Source organism: Nansenia antarctica, assembly GCF_963989245.1.
Source record: "Nansenia antarctica genome assembly, chromosome: 5".
Classification (NCBI taxonomy): domain Eukaryota; kingdom Metazoa; phylum Chordata; class Actinopteri; order Argentiniformes; family Microstomatidae; genus Nansenia; species Nansenia antarctica.
Genome location: NC_137690.1, coordinates 53,835,071 through 53,852,570, shown reverse-complemented (window position 1 = coordinate 53,852,570; position 17,500 = coordinate 53,835,071). Strand labels below are relative to the sequence as shown.

Here is a 17,500-nt window from a genome sequence, read left to right as displayed (position 1 = left end):
CTCTCGCTCTCTCTCCACACCTCTCTCTCTCTCCACCTCTCTCTCTCTCTGTTCCTTTTCTCTATCCCTTTCTTAAAAGAAAAGACAGGATCCAACTATACTCTATATTTCTAAAACTTCTCAACTTAAAGTTTTGAGCTTAATTGTCTGGAAGCTGTGCAAATGGTCCCAGTTCCCATTACTGAGAGAATCTCAGTATTGGTTCTAAAAAATAAAAAATACAATGCCTAGAGGCTAAGTGTATGTCAGGCTACTGTGAATAAACATTATTGATTGATGATTGAGTGACTTATTAGTGAGGTGACTGTCGCCGACTACATCTTATCTAAACGCCTCAATGATACAGTACCTCAGTGCAGTGACCTATTGGTGGTCCTCTGTGGCTCAGTTGGTAGAGCATGGTGCTAACAATGCATAGGTTGTGGGTTCAATTCCGTTGGTACCATGTCTACTGGAAAATGTAAGCACTCACTGCAATGTAAGTCGCTTTGGATAAAAACGTCAGCTGGACGGCAGATTTATTTTTAATTTATTTTATTGGCCATAGAACTTCCACTACAGAGAGTGATGATATGTCATTCTCTGTCTCTGTCTATTGAGTCTTGACCTCTCCTGACCCCGTCATGTCCATGACCTTTTGCACTCAGCTGAAGAGGGATCAATCAATAACAGACCAATCCATTTGTCAACAGAAAGAAAATCTAAAAACAGCGGAGAAGGGACATGAAGCATAGTTTATAGTCATAATTACAACCACTTTGCTTATTACACCACTCAATATATAGATTTATTTGTAGTTATAGATTTATAGTCCTCAATGTCAAAGGCACTCTGATGATGAATGGAGAAGGGGACCTGTCGTTGAAATCTATCCCAGAATGCACCGCTGCACAGAGGTTGATGTTGATGTATTTTGATGTCAGGTGACTGTTGTTCAATGGTCAACATGGTGTAGTACTTAGGATGTACAATGTACTGTTGTAACCATAGAGTATACACTCAAAGATTATTTTTCTTTTCTTTTTTTCTGTCACAGACACTTTCTTGTGTCTTGTCTTTGCATTTGATGTACTGACTTGATTTGATGTACCATGTCTGCAGAAAACTCAATTCAAAACTCAATTCCCATTATCAGTCAAATCACAATGTAAACCATGTGAGTGGAATGGGTGTGAGTGAAAGTGTGTGAGGGAAAGTCCAACTACACTGTGAGGTTGTTGGTGATGTGATGAGAATTTGCAAGGGTTTGTCCCACTCCCACCACACCAAAAAGTCCAACAAACCAATAGAATTCATTGTCCTTCCAAGGAAAAGATCTCGGCATGTAAAATCTTCTATTAGATCTGTTCTCTTGGGCAGATCGGCATCCTTGACTTGGAACTTGAATAGATCCTCACAAAAAAACCTGACCAAATGTGTCTTAATAGCATGCTTATCTAACAACCACAAAATGGCGGTGTGAGACACAGAGCATAGCTAGAAATAAAATGGTTACATAAAGAGAAGAATAACCCATTACCTAATCTCCCAAGAGTAAATTACTGTTAAGTTCTTGTCTACATTTATGTCTCTGGCAGACAAAACACACCCCCTTTAACGTCTGAGAACTAATCTTTGATATTCCACAGAACTTTCAGATCTCCTTTTGATGAGAAACCAGGCTTGTGCTCAGTAGCTGATTGGCAGCTTTTCAGAAACTGAGAAATAGATGTACTACCCCAATTAAGAAAGCTAAATCAAGCTAGTTTCTTAATGCAATCTCGGATTATGCTGGTGATCCTACTACATTTTGAAAAACAGTTAACGCTCTGAAGCGTGGACATTCCTCTATCTCCCTACCTAAGCATGTTTTGTCAGACTCTGGCCTGATTACGGAATATAATTAGATAAGTGATGCTTTTCATCAGCATTTTATCACGGCGGGCTTTTTGTTTGAGAGAAACGGACGGTGGACGGTCAGATGGTGGACTGGGCTTCCGTCTCACAGATATTCATAGGCTCTGTGGGAGTTTGAAAATGATTTAAAACACGGTTCCGATGTGAGTTTCGATAGCATTATCATCAGTAAGATTTGCGCTTGGGTGAAATCAACATTTTAGTAGTTACTTGTTGCAGTATGTTGGCAATCTGTTTGTCATTTTGAAAATCGAACAATCTTCAAATGTAAAAATGCGTATTCATTAGAGCGTTCCACTTACCTGAAAAGTTCAAATTGCCAGGTATACTATGTGACATACAACGATTTTCATCCCTCTGTCGGGGGAATTTTCTTGAATTAAACAGTGCTGTAGAACTCACAGACAGAGTTGTTGAGTTTAGAAGTCTGTCTGTCTGTCTGTGTGGAGGACTGGAGGTACAGAGATGGAGTCAGTGAAGGTTAACATTGTCGCTAGGGTAATCAATAGCTCTGAACATTCTCTGCCTCTTCGTTGCCATGAGGGGGAGAGAGTTTCCTTGGCAACCATTTCTCAAAGCCTTTCTCTCTCGTTCTCTTCCTCTTTGGAATGATGCAACCGAGACACGGGTAGTGCCAATAGTTACATTACACACTGGGTTCCAGGGTTTAGCGCGGGTTTAGCGTTTTTCCAGGCCGCTACGATGAGCTTACAGAGATATGATCGGGCACAGGTTCACTTCATTATGCCAGTATATTACAGAAGAGGATTACCAGAATGAGCATGTTTCAATCCCATCTTTTCTCCCGTTGTTACGTTCCCTATGTGCCTTGACATTCATTTCCACTGCCATTGCGTCCTTCCCTGCAGTTCCCTCTGTGTCCTTGCTGACTCCCATGGAAGAGACCAACAATATTGACCAACTCTCTCTCTCTCGCTCTCTCTCTCTCTCGCTCTCTCTCTCTCTCTCTCTCTCTCTCTCTCTCTCTCTCTCTCTCTCTCTCTCTCTCTCTCTCCTCTCTCTCTCTCTCCCTCTCTCCCCCTCTCTCTCTCTCTCTCTCTCTCTCTCTCTCTCTCTCAGGTGGTGGGTGCTGATGCTGTAGCCTGTGTAGTGAGCAGCTGAGAAGCCCTGGTTGATGCAGTGAAGTGCTCTATAAGGACAAACACAAGCAAAGGTAGGACCGGGAAAAGAAAAAATAGGAAATAAGAAACAGAGAGGATAATAGGATAATATACACTGTATATTATACAGGATATACAGTACCGTTCTACCACTGCTGTGGCCATGAGACCATGGCTAAATACCATATGGGCAAGTCTCTGATAGAAAGAGATCAATAGGGAGGGGATGGAAAGAGAGGGAGGTGGGGTGGTGAGATGGTTGAGAGAGGAGAGGAAAAGAGATGGGTGTGGGAGAAAGAAGAGAGAGAAAGGAGGGGAGGAGAGAGAGAACGCAGTGGAAGCATACTGTACAGTAGCTGCTGAATGGGTTATACTCACAGGCCGCTGCATCCTCAGAGAGAGAGAGAGAGAGTGAGAAAGAGGTACAGTAGACAGACAGACAGACAGAGGGACAGACAGACAGAGGGACAGGAAGACAGACAGACAGACAGGCAGGCAGGCAGGCAGGCAGAGAGAAGGGGTTGAAAGAAGATAGAGTTACACTTGTCGATCTTCTCAAGTGACTGCGCTTGACTGTTTTAACCCTATAACACCACTGGACGTGCTTCTAATGCTAGGGAAATGCTACGCTAATGCTAGGGAAATGCTAGGCTAGTGCTAGGCTAATGCTAAGAGCATTGTGACATTATAATCCAATAGTAATGATGTTTGCAGAGAACAGTTCCTCTTTTTTGGACTTCTCTGTTCTCCTATTATAGTCATCAGGAGTGAACGGTAGCGAGGCTATAATATGGCGTAGAGGGAAGACGTTTTAGTCTATGAGAATGTTGAGAGGGGCTCTGGGCTTGTTGTGGGGCTATGGTTAGGGTTAGGGCTTCTGTACTTAGACTATAGCTGAGTGCTGTATAGGGATGGTTATGTAAGAGAGCACTTTGCTCCAGTTTCACATCCAATGAATCTCATAAGGTGTGTGTGTGGTGTGTGCGTGCGTGCATGCGTGTCTGTGTGTGTGTGTGTGTGTGGGTGGGTGGGTAGATTGTACTACTTCTACTGTATCGTAACGTAGAGAACACAAGTAGAGCTACACAGCTTGACCAAGCCCCGGTCTAAGCTGAAGAGGCAGCTTTGGGTAGTGTAAAAAAGAGAAGTGAGGAGGAGAGAGGACCACTGGGGTGATTTTTGAGGACGTCATCAGCTGGAGAGGACAGGAAGTCACAGAAGAGAAGAGAGAGAGTAGAGAGGAAGAGAGAGAGAGAGAGAGAGAGAGAGAGAGAGAGAGAGAGAGAGAGAGAGAGAGAAGTGAGTGAGAGTGAAGAGAGCTATTAGGGGAGAGAGAGAGAGAGAGAGAGAGAGAGAGAGAGAGAGAGAGAGAGAGAGAGAGAGAGAGTAAGGGTGAACTAGAAAGGGGGCCAGTCTAAGACAGATATATATAGAGATACAGAGAAATAGGTGCTGGTAGATGCAGTTAATTCATAGTGGCTTAACACCTTACTCCCCCTCCTTCTCCTCCCCCTCCCCCCTTCAAATACAACACTGCGCCAGAAAGACAACACACATCTAGTGAATGAGCAGAGAGAAAATACAGAAAGAAAGAAAGAAGAAGAAGAAAAAAGACAACGACATGTCTTTTAATAGGCGGCAGAAAAACAGAAGTGTGAGCAGGGAGAGAGTGTCGAGGTGTTGCAGCTACACCACTGTGTTCAGGCAGAGTCAGTGTATCTAAGGGAGGGACAGAGACACACAATACGCTCTGCCCTGGGACTCCAGTTAGAACACTTAACTGGGACAAACTGGGATTACCACCACCAGGCTGAGTCAACATATAACACAGGAGAGAGAGAGAGAGAGGGAGGGGGGGAAGGAGGAGAGGAAGAGGAGTGGAAGGAGTGAGAAGACACATAGACAGGGGGAAGGAGAAAAGGAGGACGAAAGAGAGTGACTTGTGACTGATCTGTGACGGTAAGAAGAGGGTTTGGTATACAGTAGGCTGGGGGAGCAGGATTAACACTGATCCAATGTCAGTTTTGTGTTTTCCCATCAATAGTTAATTGTAAGGATTTGAGTTGGGCAAGCTGATCCTAGATCTGCGTTTCAGGGCATCTTCTACCCAAAGCTTTTAGCTCGTTATTGATATTTTTCTATAATAGAAAAAGCACCTGACTCTGTCGATCCTTGCTGTTAGTGTGTGTGTGTGTGTGTGTGTGTGTGTGTGTGTGTGTGTGTGTGTGTGTGTGTGTGTGTGTGTGTGTGTGCGTGCGTGTGCGTGTGTGCTGTTTTTCACATCCTCTGTTGGGAGGAAGAGATCACTAGGCCGACGGTTTCCTGGCAACTGCCGGTGGAGCAGTGCTCTCTATTTGGACCACATGCAGCTCCAGCCCTGTGTGTGTGTGTGTGTGTGTGTGTGTGTGTGTGTGTGTGTGTGTGTGTGTGTGTGTGTGTGTGTGTGTGTCTGTGTGTGTGTGTGTGTGTGTGTGTGTGTCTGTGTGTCTGTGTCTGTGTCTGTGTGTGTGTGTGTGTGTGTGTGTGTGTGTGTGTGTGTGTGTGTGTGTGTGTGTGTCTGTGTCTGTGTGTGTGTGTGTGTGTGTGTGTGTCTCAATCTCTCCATGTGTTAAGCACTCCAAGATCTCATAGGATGCTCTATGCCAATGGCAGATTCTAAAGGCATACATTTTGCAGTCATACTGGCAATATTTGCTTTGAATATTGTTTTATTGGGTTTGGGTTATATTGTGTCTATGTTGGAACATTTGGGTAAGTCTTGGGTAAGATTGTGTGTTACAGTTATTTACGCTTTATGGTAGCCATATTGGACTTTTACTTTTACTGCTTTCTCCCTCACTTTCTCTCTCTATTATAATATATAGTATACTATACTACATATAGGACACACTGTACAGTATATCACAGCAGGACATTGTCTTTGGAATCACCTTGGCAACCCTGGAATTATGAATTTGATTCCGGGCTGCATCATGACAGGATGAAGCATCTATGGGCCTATCACAGAACAGGTGGTCTAGAGCCCTCAGCACCACCAAGAGGGAGTGCAGGGTCCATTTTATACTTACTGTAGTCTAATGCTATGGTAGTGACTCAGCACCCATCTCTCTCTCTCTCTCTCTCTCTCTCTCTCTCTCTCTCTCTCTCTCTCTCCTCTCTCCCTCTCCCCGTGCTGCATTGCAACACCCATTCTGCTGAGTAACAGTGAAAAGAACAGAGCTTGTGAGCAGGTTGGTGACATCTCGTAAACATGGTAATGCTCAGCATAAATCGCCCTCATAGGGAAATGGATAGGGCTGCACTCTGCTGGCGTAGCATCTCCTCGAAGAGAATACTGCAAGGAGAGTGAAACTAAGCTGTGGCTGCATTTCCTCCCACAAATGCTTTCCCCGCCCCCTTTAATCAGCTCCCTCTGAGACAAGGGAAGGAGGCAAGGGAAGGAAGCAAGGAAAGGAGGCTTAGTGGCCCTGGGCTAGGATATAAAGAATGCTATGCTACATCAAAGCTATGTACAGTATTTTGACCCCTAAACCCCCCCCCCCCCAGCCCCATCTACCCCTCTCCACCCACCCCTTCTCCCTCCTCTCCCCCCTCTCCCTCCTGACCCTCCATCCCTGAATTCATTCAACCATTGGAAACCAAAGATCATAGACACGGTCTGGCTTGAATTGCAGTGCTGACCGTGACAAGAGAATTGCTAGTTCACTTATTTCCCTCTCATATATGTGACAGCAGCTGGTGAAAGCGGGAACAAGTCAGCAACTGACCAAATGTTCAGACTTTTTTTCTGAAAAATGTAAATAAATTTCAACGTAGTTGAAAATCAATGACACACTCACTACTAGTCAGTTAGAGTAAAGGAGTGGGGATTACTCACCAAATGTACTCACCAGATTACTCACAAAACGAACCGCTTTCACCAGCTGCTGTCACATTGTAGCAAAACGTCAGCTTGTCTGTCTGTCCACCTGTTGTAATTGGCCTAGCACAAAACAACCCGTGTATGAGTCCCACACATGTCCCTCATCAGTCGAGGCTTGTTGGTTCACAACAACCAGGTCTTTTGCCCCAGAGAGCCTTGTCCACTAAGAGTCTCCTACTGTCAGAAGGCTCTCATAAGGAGCAGAAAGAGTGAATCGTCACATTGAACCAAGCTTTTATTAGACAACCACCCCCTTGTGAATGGACTCAAGCTGCCACTAGACTTCTGAAAACTGAGCTAAGCTGTCCATTCTCGTCAGCACTTTTTAGAAAACCTGATTAAAATGTGCCCATACTGTACTGTAGATTCAATGCAAACTGAGAACCTATAGTGGATTTACCACGGAATGCGCAACGAATCGGTTATTGATTCTGTGACTCAGCGATGGACATGGTGATTGCATTCATAAGGAGGGAAAAACTAGAGAAGGGGAGGGGGGGCGGGGGGGCGGGGACTAGAGGAAAGGACAAGACAGGACTAGATGGAAGAATAGTAGAAGAGAAAGAAAGAGAGAAAGAAAGAGAGAAAGAAAGAAAGAAAGAAAGAAAGAAAGAAAGAGAGAGATGTGGTCTGCCTATACTGTATGTGTCTGTTGTTTCTCCTGTCTAGGTTGCCAGCCATGGGGAACCTCATTAAGGTCCTTGGCAAGGATTTAGAGAACTGTCCACATTTTTTCCTGGACTTTGAAAGTAAGTGATCACTGGGGTGTGTGTACGTGTGTGTACATGCGTGTGTGTGTGTGTGTGTGTGTGTGTGTGTGTGTGTGTGTGTGTGCGTGTGTGTATGTGTGTGTGTGTGTGTGTATACATGTGTGATGCATGGTGCTGGTCGAGGGGGGAGGTGGAGGAGGAGGAGGGGTCTTTGCGGGGGTTGTTGCTGTGGGTGGGTGTGTTCGTGGTGTGATGGAGTATTGTTGTGGGTGTGGTTTGTCATGTTCAGACACTCTCTACTCCCAATCTCAGCCTTGAAGCTATAGAGACACCATTAAAACATCATAAACCTCTTAAGTGAAGGATCTTCTGACAGCCTTTAGTGATACAGGATACAAGATGGCTGCCACTATTGACACTGCCTGCATTTCAAATGACAACCTGTCATCCCATGTAGTGCACTTCTTTATACCAGAGACCTAGGTGACTCAGGTCTTTCTAAATGCACTATTTGGAGACAATGGCATTATTTTAGACGAGAGAGAGAAATAGAGAGTGAGAGTGGGGAGAGAGTTTGTGTGTCCACGTTGCCATGCCAGCATCACCCAAACAACATACCTCGACTACACCATCAACGATTCCATCACATCCGAACCCCCCCCCCCCCCACCCCCAATCAATGCCCTCAGCCCTCACACATCCTCTCACACACACCACACACAGACCTGCCACACATACACACAAACACACACACACACACACACACATACACACACACACACACACACACACACACTCACACACACGTCCCCCACACACACCCTCATCAACCACACACTTCTCCCCTCTCTCTATTCCAGGGGGCTGATGGGAAACCTCCTGAAAGTGATGGCTTGCGCCGAACTTGAGCATGGCCCAATAGTTTTCCTTGACTTTGAACGTGAGACCATCCGCTTCTTATTATTTTGAGTTACTCTCTCCGTTTTTTCCTTTTGCTTTCAGTTCTTCCATTCTGTTATTCTAGGTTGTCATAGTGATTCACTCATCTTTGTATCTCTCCCTCCTTAGCGCTTCCTCATTCCCTCTTCGTTTGTTCTTTGTTTTCTGCTCGAGGGACTGGCATTTGAACGTCATTTAGAGTATTTTATAATGTTTGTACTGTACTGTACATCCAGCAGCATCTAAATCCTCTCTAAGACCACTTAAATCCCAAAACACATAGGGCAGGTTTTACAGACAGGGCTTAAGCCTAGTCCTGGACAGAATCAGACTTTCAATGTAAAATCTCCATGGAAGATGTTTTTTAGTCTAGGATTAGCCTTAAGCCTTGTCTGTGAAACCGGTCCATAAAGTATCAGTCTGGATGAACGGTAGTGAGTCTTCGGATTGGAATGATTTAGCCTGTTTACATGGATAGAGGAACTGTTACTATAGTGATATAGTCAGTGTTGAGAATGCCCCTCCCTTCCTCCTTTGACCTGGGATGGAGATGTCTTACAGCCAAAGACAAGCATCATCCCTCTGTCTGTCTTCTCATTTTCAGTGTGTGTGTGTGTGTGTGTGTGTGTGTGTGTGTGTGTGTGTGTGTGTGTGTGTGTGTGTGTGTGTGTGTGTGTGCGTGTGCGTGTGCGTGTGTGCTTGCGTGCAAGCGTGCGAGCGTGCGTGCGAGCGTGCGTGCGAGCATGCGTGCGAGCGTGTGTGCGTGCATCCGTGCGGGTGTGTGTGTGTGTGTGTGTGTCTGCATGGTGCGAGGGTCGGTCACCATTACACCTGAAAGATGGCCTTCATTTCACTCTGCCCTTTTAACCTTTAACCTTTAACTCTCTTTTCCTCCCTGCATATTCCTGAAGTTCCCCCTCTTTTAACAGCTTGGTTCTTCTTGTTGACTGTATGTAATAGATCCTATGGATGTAGGTGAGCCTAAAGCGAATGAGAGAGGAGAGGGGGGGGGGGGGCTGCCCTAAAGTCATTCGATCATTGGTTAGGTCTGACCTTCATAGCCCATGTATGACCTGTACGACCATCTAGCTATGGTACTACAGGCTGTACTGGAGATTATGAAGTTGACGACTCAAATCAAAGCGGACCTTATTCAGCTATACTTCCAAGTGAGCTTATGTTGTGCTCAGTAGCTCTGGACAGCCCACCCCCCTCCAGGCATCCCCGCCCCCCTATGGACAGCTACTCCCCCCTCCCCCTCCACTACCAGCTCTGAGCTCTCCTGCTCCTCTGAGAGGCAACAGTCACCTCTGTCACACAGTAGGAAGCCCGGGCCTCATCACCTCAGCCAACACCAACACACCTAAGAATCCAATCAAAATGATTTTATTTGGCCACGTATATTTTCACATTAAAAATTTGACGTGGTGAGGTTGGTGCATAGGACATAAGAAACAATTAATTCAAATAATTCTAGGGCATTTAAAAACAAGTCAAATAAATATGCAGCAAAGGGTTCGGATCAACCTTGTACCATAAACCTAGGTGAAGGTTCAAATCACCAAAACGCTACGGTTATTTCCAAGACATCAAGAAAAAAACGCATGCTTCACTTACAATGCAACTTACACCCCACCACAGATATGACTCAAAACTGTCATTTAAACCAATATTAAACCTGAACCATGACCTGTAACTCACCCCCATCACCTAGGGCGACAGTTCACCTGGTTAATCTCTGGTGGATCATCAGAAATCTCTGCTGCTGTGATGGTGGTAATGATGCCAGATGTACTGCTGATAGTGACAGGTGTGTGTGTGTGTGGGGGGGGAAGTTAACTGCATATTACCGTTCACCTAGGTGGATATTGCGGATATAAAAAAATAAATCCTTCCTTCTTCTAGCATTATGACTGCCAATGCCCCCTTGGCCCTAGAATAGATTACTTTTTCTTGCTATGACTGATGGATAGATGATTCACTGACTTAAACGAATGTATTGTTTGTAAGTCGCTTGCGATAAAGGCGTCTGCTAAATGTCAACAATGTAAATGTAGGACATCAAAACAGATGACATGACACATGGAGCCTCATTTAGTGTATGACAGTTGAACAGTTAGTGTGTGAAGAATAACTGAACACAAAGACACAACAAAATCGGAAGTGTGTACCATCCATTTGTTGGTACACTGTAAATCAGACAGTGATACTTCCAGGTTGACATGGTAACACACACACAGAGAGATAGAGTTATACATTCTGGGGAGATGTTATAGAAGGCAGAGTTCTAGGATCACATTTCCCTCCCTGTCTAAATCTTAAGAGGCTGGGGAAGTTGGGGAGAGGGGGGGGGGGTGGCAGGGCAAAATCTTATGAGTATCTAGAAGCAACTTCCTTCTGCACAGATTTCGCAGCAGGGGTTGCTGAGGCAAACTACACCAGTGTCCCATCGGGAGTTCAAATACACTACAATACCAACAAGGCTTGCTTGCCTCATTCCAAATGCATTTGGTAGGATGAATCTCAACATTTTAAATGTGGGCCACTCAAACACATGTGCGCACGCCCACACACACACACACACACACACACACACACACACACACACACACACACACATAGGATCCGCCTGGAGCAAGACTTTGCTGTATGCATATTCTGGGATGAAAATGCTCCAGTGCGTAAGCAGATTGACTCCCCAAGCTCACTGCCTTCTCTGTCTCCGAACCGACTCTATCACTCCAGGCAACATGTCTCTTTCATCCTCTCTCTCTCTCAATATACACTCTAAATCCACTACGGATGTGCAAACATGCACAAACCAACAACAGGAGTAACTTGAAATTATGAAAAACCTAAACACAACTACAGCAAAAAGCGGATTTCCGCTATAGGTCAATATCATCATCATTATCGTCCTCATCGTCGTCATCATCATCATCGATACCAAACTGATCAAATTCCTGATGATTCCGAAACCTGAAACTCACTCATATGTGATGGCAGCTGATGAAAGAAGGAACAAGTCAGCAAAGTCTGAACGTCTGAACATTTGGTCGGTTGCTGACTTGTTCCCCCTTTAACTGGCTGCCGTCACACATATGGGTTAATATGGCTGTTTTGTGACATCCTGGACCATACTGTACACCAAGTTCAGGGGCCTGCCCCTGATATCAGACCTCTGTGTGACAGAATGACCTCGTAGCCTCCTCTACCATCCAGTGGGATCAACTAATGTATGAACCTAATCTATGAGAGGCAGCTCCTGACTTGAGATGTGCACGGGTTGTAACCTATTTTAGATGGAAAAATCTGTTGATTTGTTGACGTTGACGGTGCTCATTTGACTCATACAGTCACAGTGGTCATGCAACACTTTGGACATGAGTAAGATGGTGTGACAAACAAAAGCAAAGACCTCTAGACCTAAAGTCATATCTCAAGTCAGGAAAACGGCCGTGCACTATGTAATGATTGTGTTGTATAGGTCTTGCCCTCACTCTCCTCTCTCCATCCTCAACCTCCCTCACTCACTCACACACTCGCTAAACCCCCTCCCTCTCTTATTTCCCCTACCTTCCTGTCTCTCATCTCTCTCCCTTCTTTTCTCTCCTCTCTACCTCTTGCTCTCTTTCTCTCTATCCTTCCCCCTGTCACCCCCCCAAACTCCATTTCCCATGCTCCCTCTCTCTAAACAGATGCCCAGCCTACAGAGGCAGAGACAGCGGTATGGAACCAGGTCAGCGCCGTACTGGAAGAGGCTCATGGGATACTGGCCGAACTGCAGTCGTATAATGGGGCGGGGCAGGAGATACGAGAAGTGAGGACACACACAGGCACACACGCACACATGCACACGACAGTTTACTGCAAGCAGTCTATAAAAAGTATTGATCAACACAGCAACGAATAGAGCTAATTGTCAGTTAACTTACAGGACTACCAACACGCTAAGGACTATTTATAATGGACCCACAACCTTCCTGAGAGACACACACATAACAAACAAATAGGTGTGGTCATCCATTCTTAGATTCAAAATGTTATGCAAATGTACTTTGAATATCATTAGTTTATAGTGTGACACTAGTCTTGTCGTTCACCATGCAGCCATGTGTCTCTACATTAGTGACAGCAGCTGGTGAAACAAGTGAGCAGCCGATCAAATGTTCCGACTTTTATTCTGAAAAATGTAAATAAATGTCAACCTTATTGAAAATCATTGACACACTCGCTAGTCAACTAACACAGCCTGCTAACAATGTAAAGTAGTGTTATAGTTAACTAGGTAGCAGTGGGGATTACTCACTGAATCCATTGCATTGCAATATTTTGGCTTGACTAGCAAGTGTGTCATTGATTTTCAACAATTCAGAAACAACAATTTCTGAATAAAGGTCCAAACAATTTGATTGGTTGCCGACTTGTTCCCGGTTTCACCAGCTGCCGTCACATTATTGGAGAAGCCTAGCACACAAGCTTAGTGTTATTCAAAAGTTGGAGAAGCCTAGCACACAAAGTGAGTGTTATTCAAATGTTTGTTTCAGTGTCGATCAAGCGTTAGTTTCTAGGGTTGATCAAACATTGGCTGACTTCCTTCATGGTAGCTGTCATTGATCCTCTCCAGTAACAGGTTGGTGACAGGTTACTGGTTGACTCAGCTGTGTACTCCCCCCCTCTCAGATCGCAGACTTCAAAGCAGTCAGTCAGGCATCAAACACAGAGTAAACAGCTACCATTAGCCATGCTAATACCAGCACTGTACTGGGAACCACGGCCTCAATTCCCACTCCAGTATGAACGATCGTTGGGTTTAACATGGCTGTTAGCTTTGATCACGGATTCTCTCTGGTTGTGATCCTCTCCTCATCTCCTTACCTTTTAGCGGTCTCTGATGTTGACAGCTGCCTGGTCGTTTCATCAGTGGTCTTAAAGGGAATGTGAGGTAGCCTTGAGAGTTTTTGAGAACGTTGAAATGTAATATATGTATTTATTTTTCTTCTCTAGGCCATTCAGAACCCAGGTGACCTGCAGCTGCAGGAGAAGGCTTGGAATGCAGTCTGCCCCCTGGTGGCCAAACTGAAGCGCTTCTACGAGTTCTCCCTCAGACTGGGTGAGTCTGAACAGTCAGGTGCCATGTTAATGCATCTGACACCATTCTGCAAGGGGAGAGGAGAGGAGAGGAGAGGAGAGGAGAGGAGAGGAGAGGAGAGGAGCGGAGAGGAGAAGAGAGGAGAGGAGAGGAGAGGAGAGGAGAGAAGAGGAGAGGAGAGGAGAGGAGAGGAGAGGAGAGGAGAGGAAAGGAGAGGAGAGGAGAGGAGGGGAGAGGAGAGGAGAGGAGAGGAGAGGAGGGGAGAGGAGAGGAGAGGAGAGGAGAGGAGAGGAGAGGAGAGGAGCGGAGAGGAGAGGAGAGGAGAGGAGAGGAGAGGAGAGGAGAGGAGAGGAGCGGAGAGGAGAGGAGGGGAGAGAAGAGGAGAGGAGAGGAGAGGAGAGGAGAAGGAGTCTACTAATTCTCACTGCACCAGGCTTCATATAACACGTGTCATGACAATACCAATTTCACACACACAATGTGAGTCAGGCAGCCCTCTCCTCTCAGGCCACACTACCTTAGGCCATACATCCACCCACGCACCCACGCACACACGCACACACACACACACACACACACACACACACACACACACACACACACCCAGCCTCCTCTGCAGCAGCCTGACCAAGCAGGCAGGCAGTGGTTGCTACAGCAACAGCGGAACATGGCCGCTGAGCACAGAGAGAGAGAGAGAGAGGAAGTCAGAGGAGTCTGTACTGTAGTCAGCGCCTCAGCTCTGGGGACAAGTCTCCCTCCAGCACAGATCTGAGGCCAGCTCCCTCTCCCCCAAAATCTGAACTTCAACAGCATGCAAAACACAAAACTGACCTTAGAGCAGAGGATAGGCCGTGGTGATATCAGATTGCATGTACCTTAAATCTCTTATACAGACACCTACTCTTAGTTCACACTTACAAAACACGCGCACACACACGCACACACACGCACGCACAAACGCATTCACACACGCGCACACACACACACACACACACACACACACACACACACACACACACAGCACTTCAACTTCCTCCTCTGGTACAGAAAAGGATCTGAGTCAGGAAAAGAACCCCCACAAGCCCCCACAATGATGACTACAGAGGAAACTCTCCCCGTCCTCAAACACTCCACTCCCTCACCTCCTCCACCATCTACTTGCAGGAAAACACCGACACACACACACCAGCACATCCTTCTGAGAGACCAAGTGATAAAAAAAAAAAGATTTGAATCACCCACTCCCGAAACAAAACATCCAAATCCATCCAGCAGTGCAGTGCACCCACAGCATAACACAAATATACAAATATCATCATATGCTACGCTAGCTGAGGGGAAACCAGCAGGAGGGAAGAGCGGAGAGTGGGGTTTGGGCTCGGGCCTTTTCAGATGAAACGCATCGGCGCAGTATTTATAGAAACAAGGCTGCTGCATTTTTAATGACAGCGAAGGGATGTTTCCCCCCTCTGGGGATAGGGTAGCTAAGCTGAAACATTACTATCGTTGATAGAGCATGGTGCTAACAATGCTAAGGTTGTGGGTTCGATTCCCGCTGGAACCACATATACTGAAAAGTGTATGCTCACTGCAATGTATGTTTTTGGATAAAAGTGTCAGCTAAATGGTATATATGTTACGGTACATGTGGGAATACGGTACATGTGGGAAAACTAGGGTTAGGGTTAGGTGCTACGTCGACTTGGTACATGCTGGCATGTCTAACCCTAACCTAGCACCCTAGCACCCTAGCACCTAACCCTAACCCTAGTTTTCCCACATGTACCGTATTCCCACATGTACCGTAACATTATATATATATATATAAACTCCAAAAAAAAAGTTCAGAAACATTATTTTGGTCAATTATTCCTCCCCTTTAATAATACCAATTGGTATTGTTTTTTATATGGTTTGAAAGCCTGATTAGTCACCTTTACAACGAGGTACAACTTGTAAGAATCTTTTAAGAGTTTATATATACAGGTGCATCTCCAAAAAAATGTATATCGTGGAAAACTTAATTTTTTTCTATGTGTTTGTGTGTGTGTCTGCAGAGAATGCACTGCGCAGCCTGTTGGAGGCTCTGACGAGCCCTCCCTATGCGCCCATGCAGCACCTGGAAAGAGAGCAGGCTCTGGCCAAGCAGTTTGCTGAGATACTGCACTTCACACTCAGCTTCGACGAACTCAAGGTGAGGACGAGGAGGAGGAGGAAGAGGAGGAGAAGTGGGGTGGGCGTAGGAGGGGAGAAGGGGTGCTTCTCTTTAAATAGACTGAGAATGCACCATTATGATTCTTAAGGGCTATAACGACTTCTAGACAATGGGACCGGTTTCACAGACAAGGCTGAAGCCTAATCCTAGACTAAAAAGCATCTTCAATGGAGATTTTACAATGAAAGTGTGATTTAGTCCAGGACTAGGCTTAAGCCAAGTCTGTGAAACCTGCATATTGTTCTTGTCTTGCACATATACAACAACGCTTGCGAAAAAGTGCTATACAAATAAAAGTTATTATTATTATTATTATTATTATTATTATTATTATTATTATTATTATTATCCACCTGATCCCATGCATGCACTTAACACCTCCTCTAACATCTCTCCCTTCTCTCTCTCTCGCTCTCTCTCGCTCTCTCTGTCTCCCTCTCTCTGTAGATGACAAATCCAGCCATTCAGAATGACTTTAGCTACTACAGGAGGACCATCAGTAGGAACCGGCTGAACAACCAGCAGGTATGTCAGGCAGGTATAAGTAACATTGGTGCCGTGACCCGGATCACATTGCTTATCTTATCTGTCAGTGACCAGGTTTGTTGTTAATGGGTTAATGGGTTGTTAAAACCCCATTTTCAGTATTGCAGACAGTAAAAACATATAACGATGGCATATTAGATAAGATTACAGAATTCCGTTGCCAGGCAATAAAGCCCCCCCCTCTCCGGCTATGCTGGATACAGTATGTGTCCTAAAAAGGTTTGGGTTTTGACCAAAATAAAATACAAAATAAACCTGTGAATGATCTTAATTATTGATGAGGGAAAGTGTATCTTATTCCCAACACCACAAAGAGAGTCAGTGAATATTTGATCTGCTCTCAAAGATACAACGATATGTCCATGGTTCACTTCACATCATCTCTACTCATCTCTACAGTTTCCATGTATAGGACTGTATCCATTAAACCACTGGTGCTTAATAGGCGGACTCCGGTCCGTATCTGGACCGAGCAAAGGCTCAATACGGAACAAACAACCGGTCTTAGTGATACCACGAAGTCAATCGTAGCGGGCAGCATTTCCCAGATATTGATAATGACAACATGCATCCGGACCTTTGCCTCCTAGGAGTAGGACATGTTGTGACTGGACCTTCACAAATTGTAATTGAGTAGCCCTGCACTAAACCATCTGTACAGTCAGAATCTAATACATGTAATGTGTGTTCTGTATGTGTGGTTTATTCTCTGGTTTATTTGTTTATTTGTTTATTTAAACGGATCCCCTTTAGTCATCACCATAGTGAAGACTATTCTTCCTGGGTTCCACATGAAAAACAGACAATCAAACATTCAAACAAAATCAGTCAACAAAGGAATAGTTTGTGAACAGCATTCACTTATTAAAACTAAGAAAAATGAAATAAATAAAATATAACATAACAGAATTAAATAAAAAACAAGTAGCAGCACATTTGAGAGCTGCATTTGCTTCAATCACCATATCCATCCAAATAGAAGAACAAGACAGAGAGCTCACACCAAGACTACAGTATTATCGTCAGGGCAAATGTCAGACTGGGATAAACCTTAATTTA

General features: G+C 45.0%; 1 protein-coding gene across 2 annotated transcripts in view; it reads left to right on the top strand.

Annotated features, from left to right (window-relative positions):
- Positions 1-7,612: 7,612 nt before the first annotated feature.
- fam49al (family with sequence similarity 49 member A, like) overlaps positions 7,613-17,500 on the top strand; it is a gene marked incomplete at its 3' end in the record, with an annotated part of 13,841 nt that continues 3,953 nt past the window's right edge. Inside the window, exons 1-5 of one of the 2 annotated variants that reach the window (XM_080531192.1) lie at positions 7,613-7,688; positions 12,287-12,408; positions 13,596-13,701; positions 15,738-15,874; positions 16,343-16,420. In XM_080531192.1, coding sequence (XP_080387318.1) covers positions 7,619-7,688; positions 12,287-12,408; positions 13,596-13,701; positions 15,738-15,874; positions 16,343-16,420 — 513 coding nt within the window. In that variant the 5' untranslated portion in view covers positions 7,613-7,618. Of the gene's footprint in view, positions 7,689-8,485; positions 8,590-12,286; positions 12,409-13,595; positions 13,702-15,737; positions 15,875-16,342; positions 16,421-17,500 lie in introns of those variants that run through there. The other variant, XM_080531191.1, reaches the window with a different exon arrangement.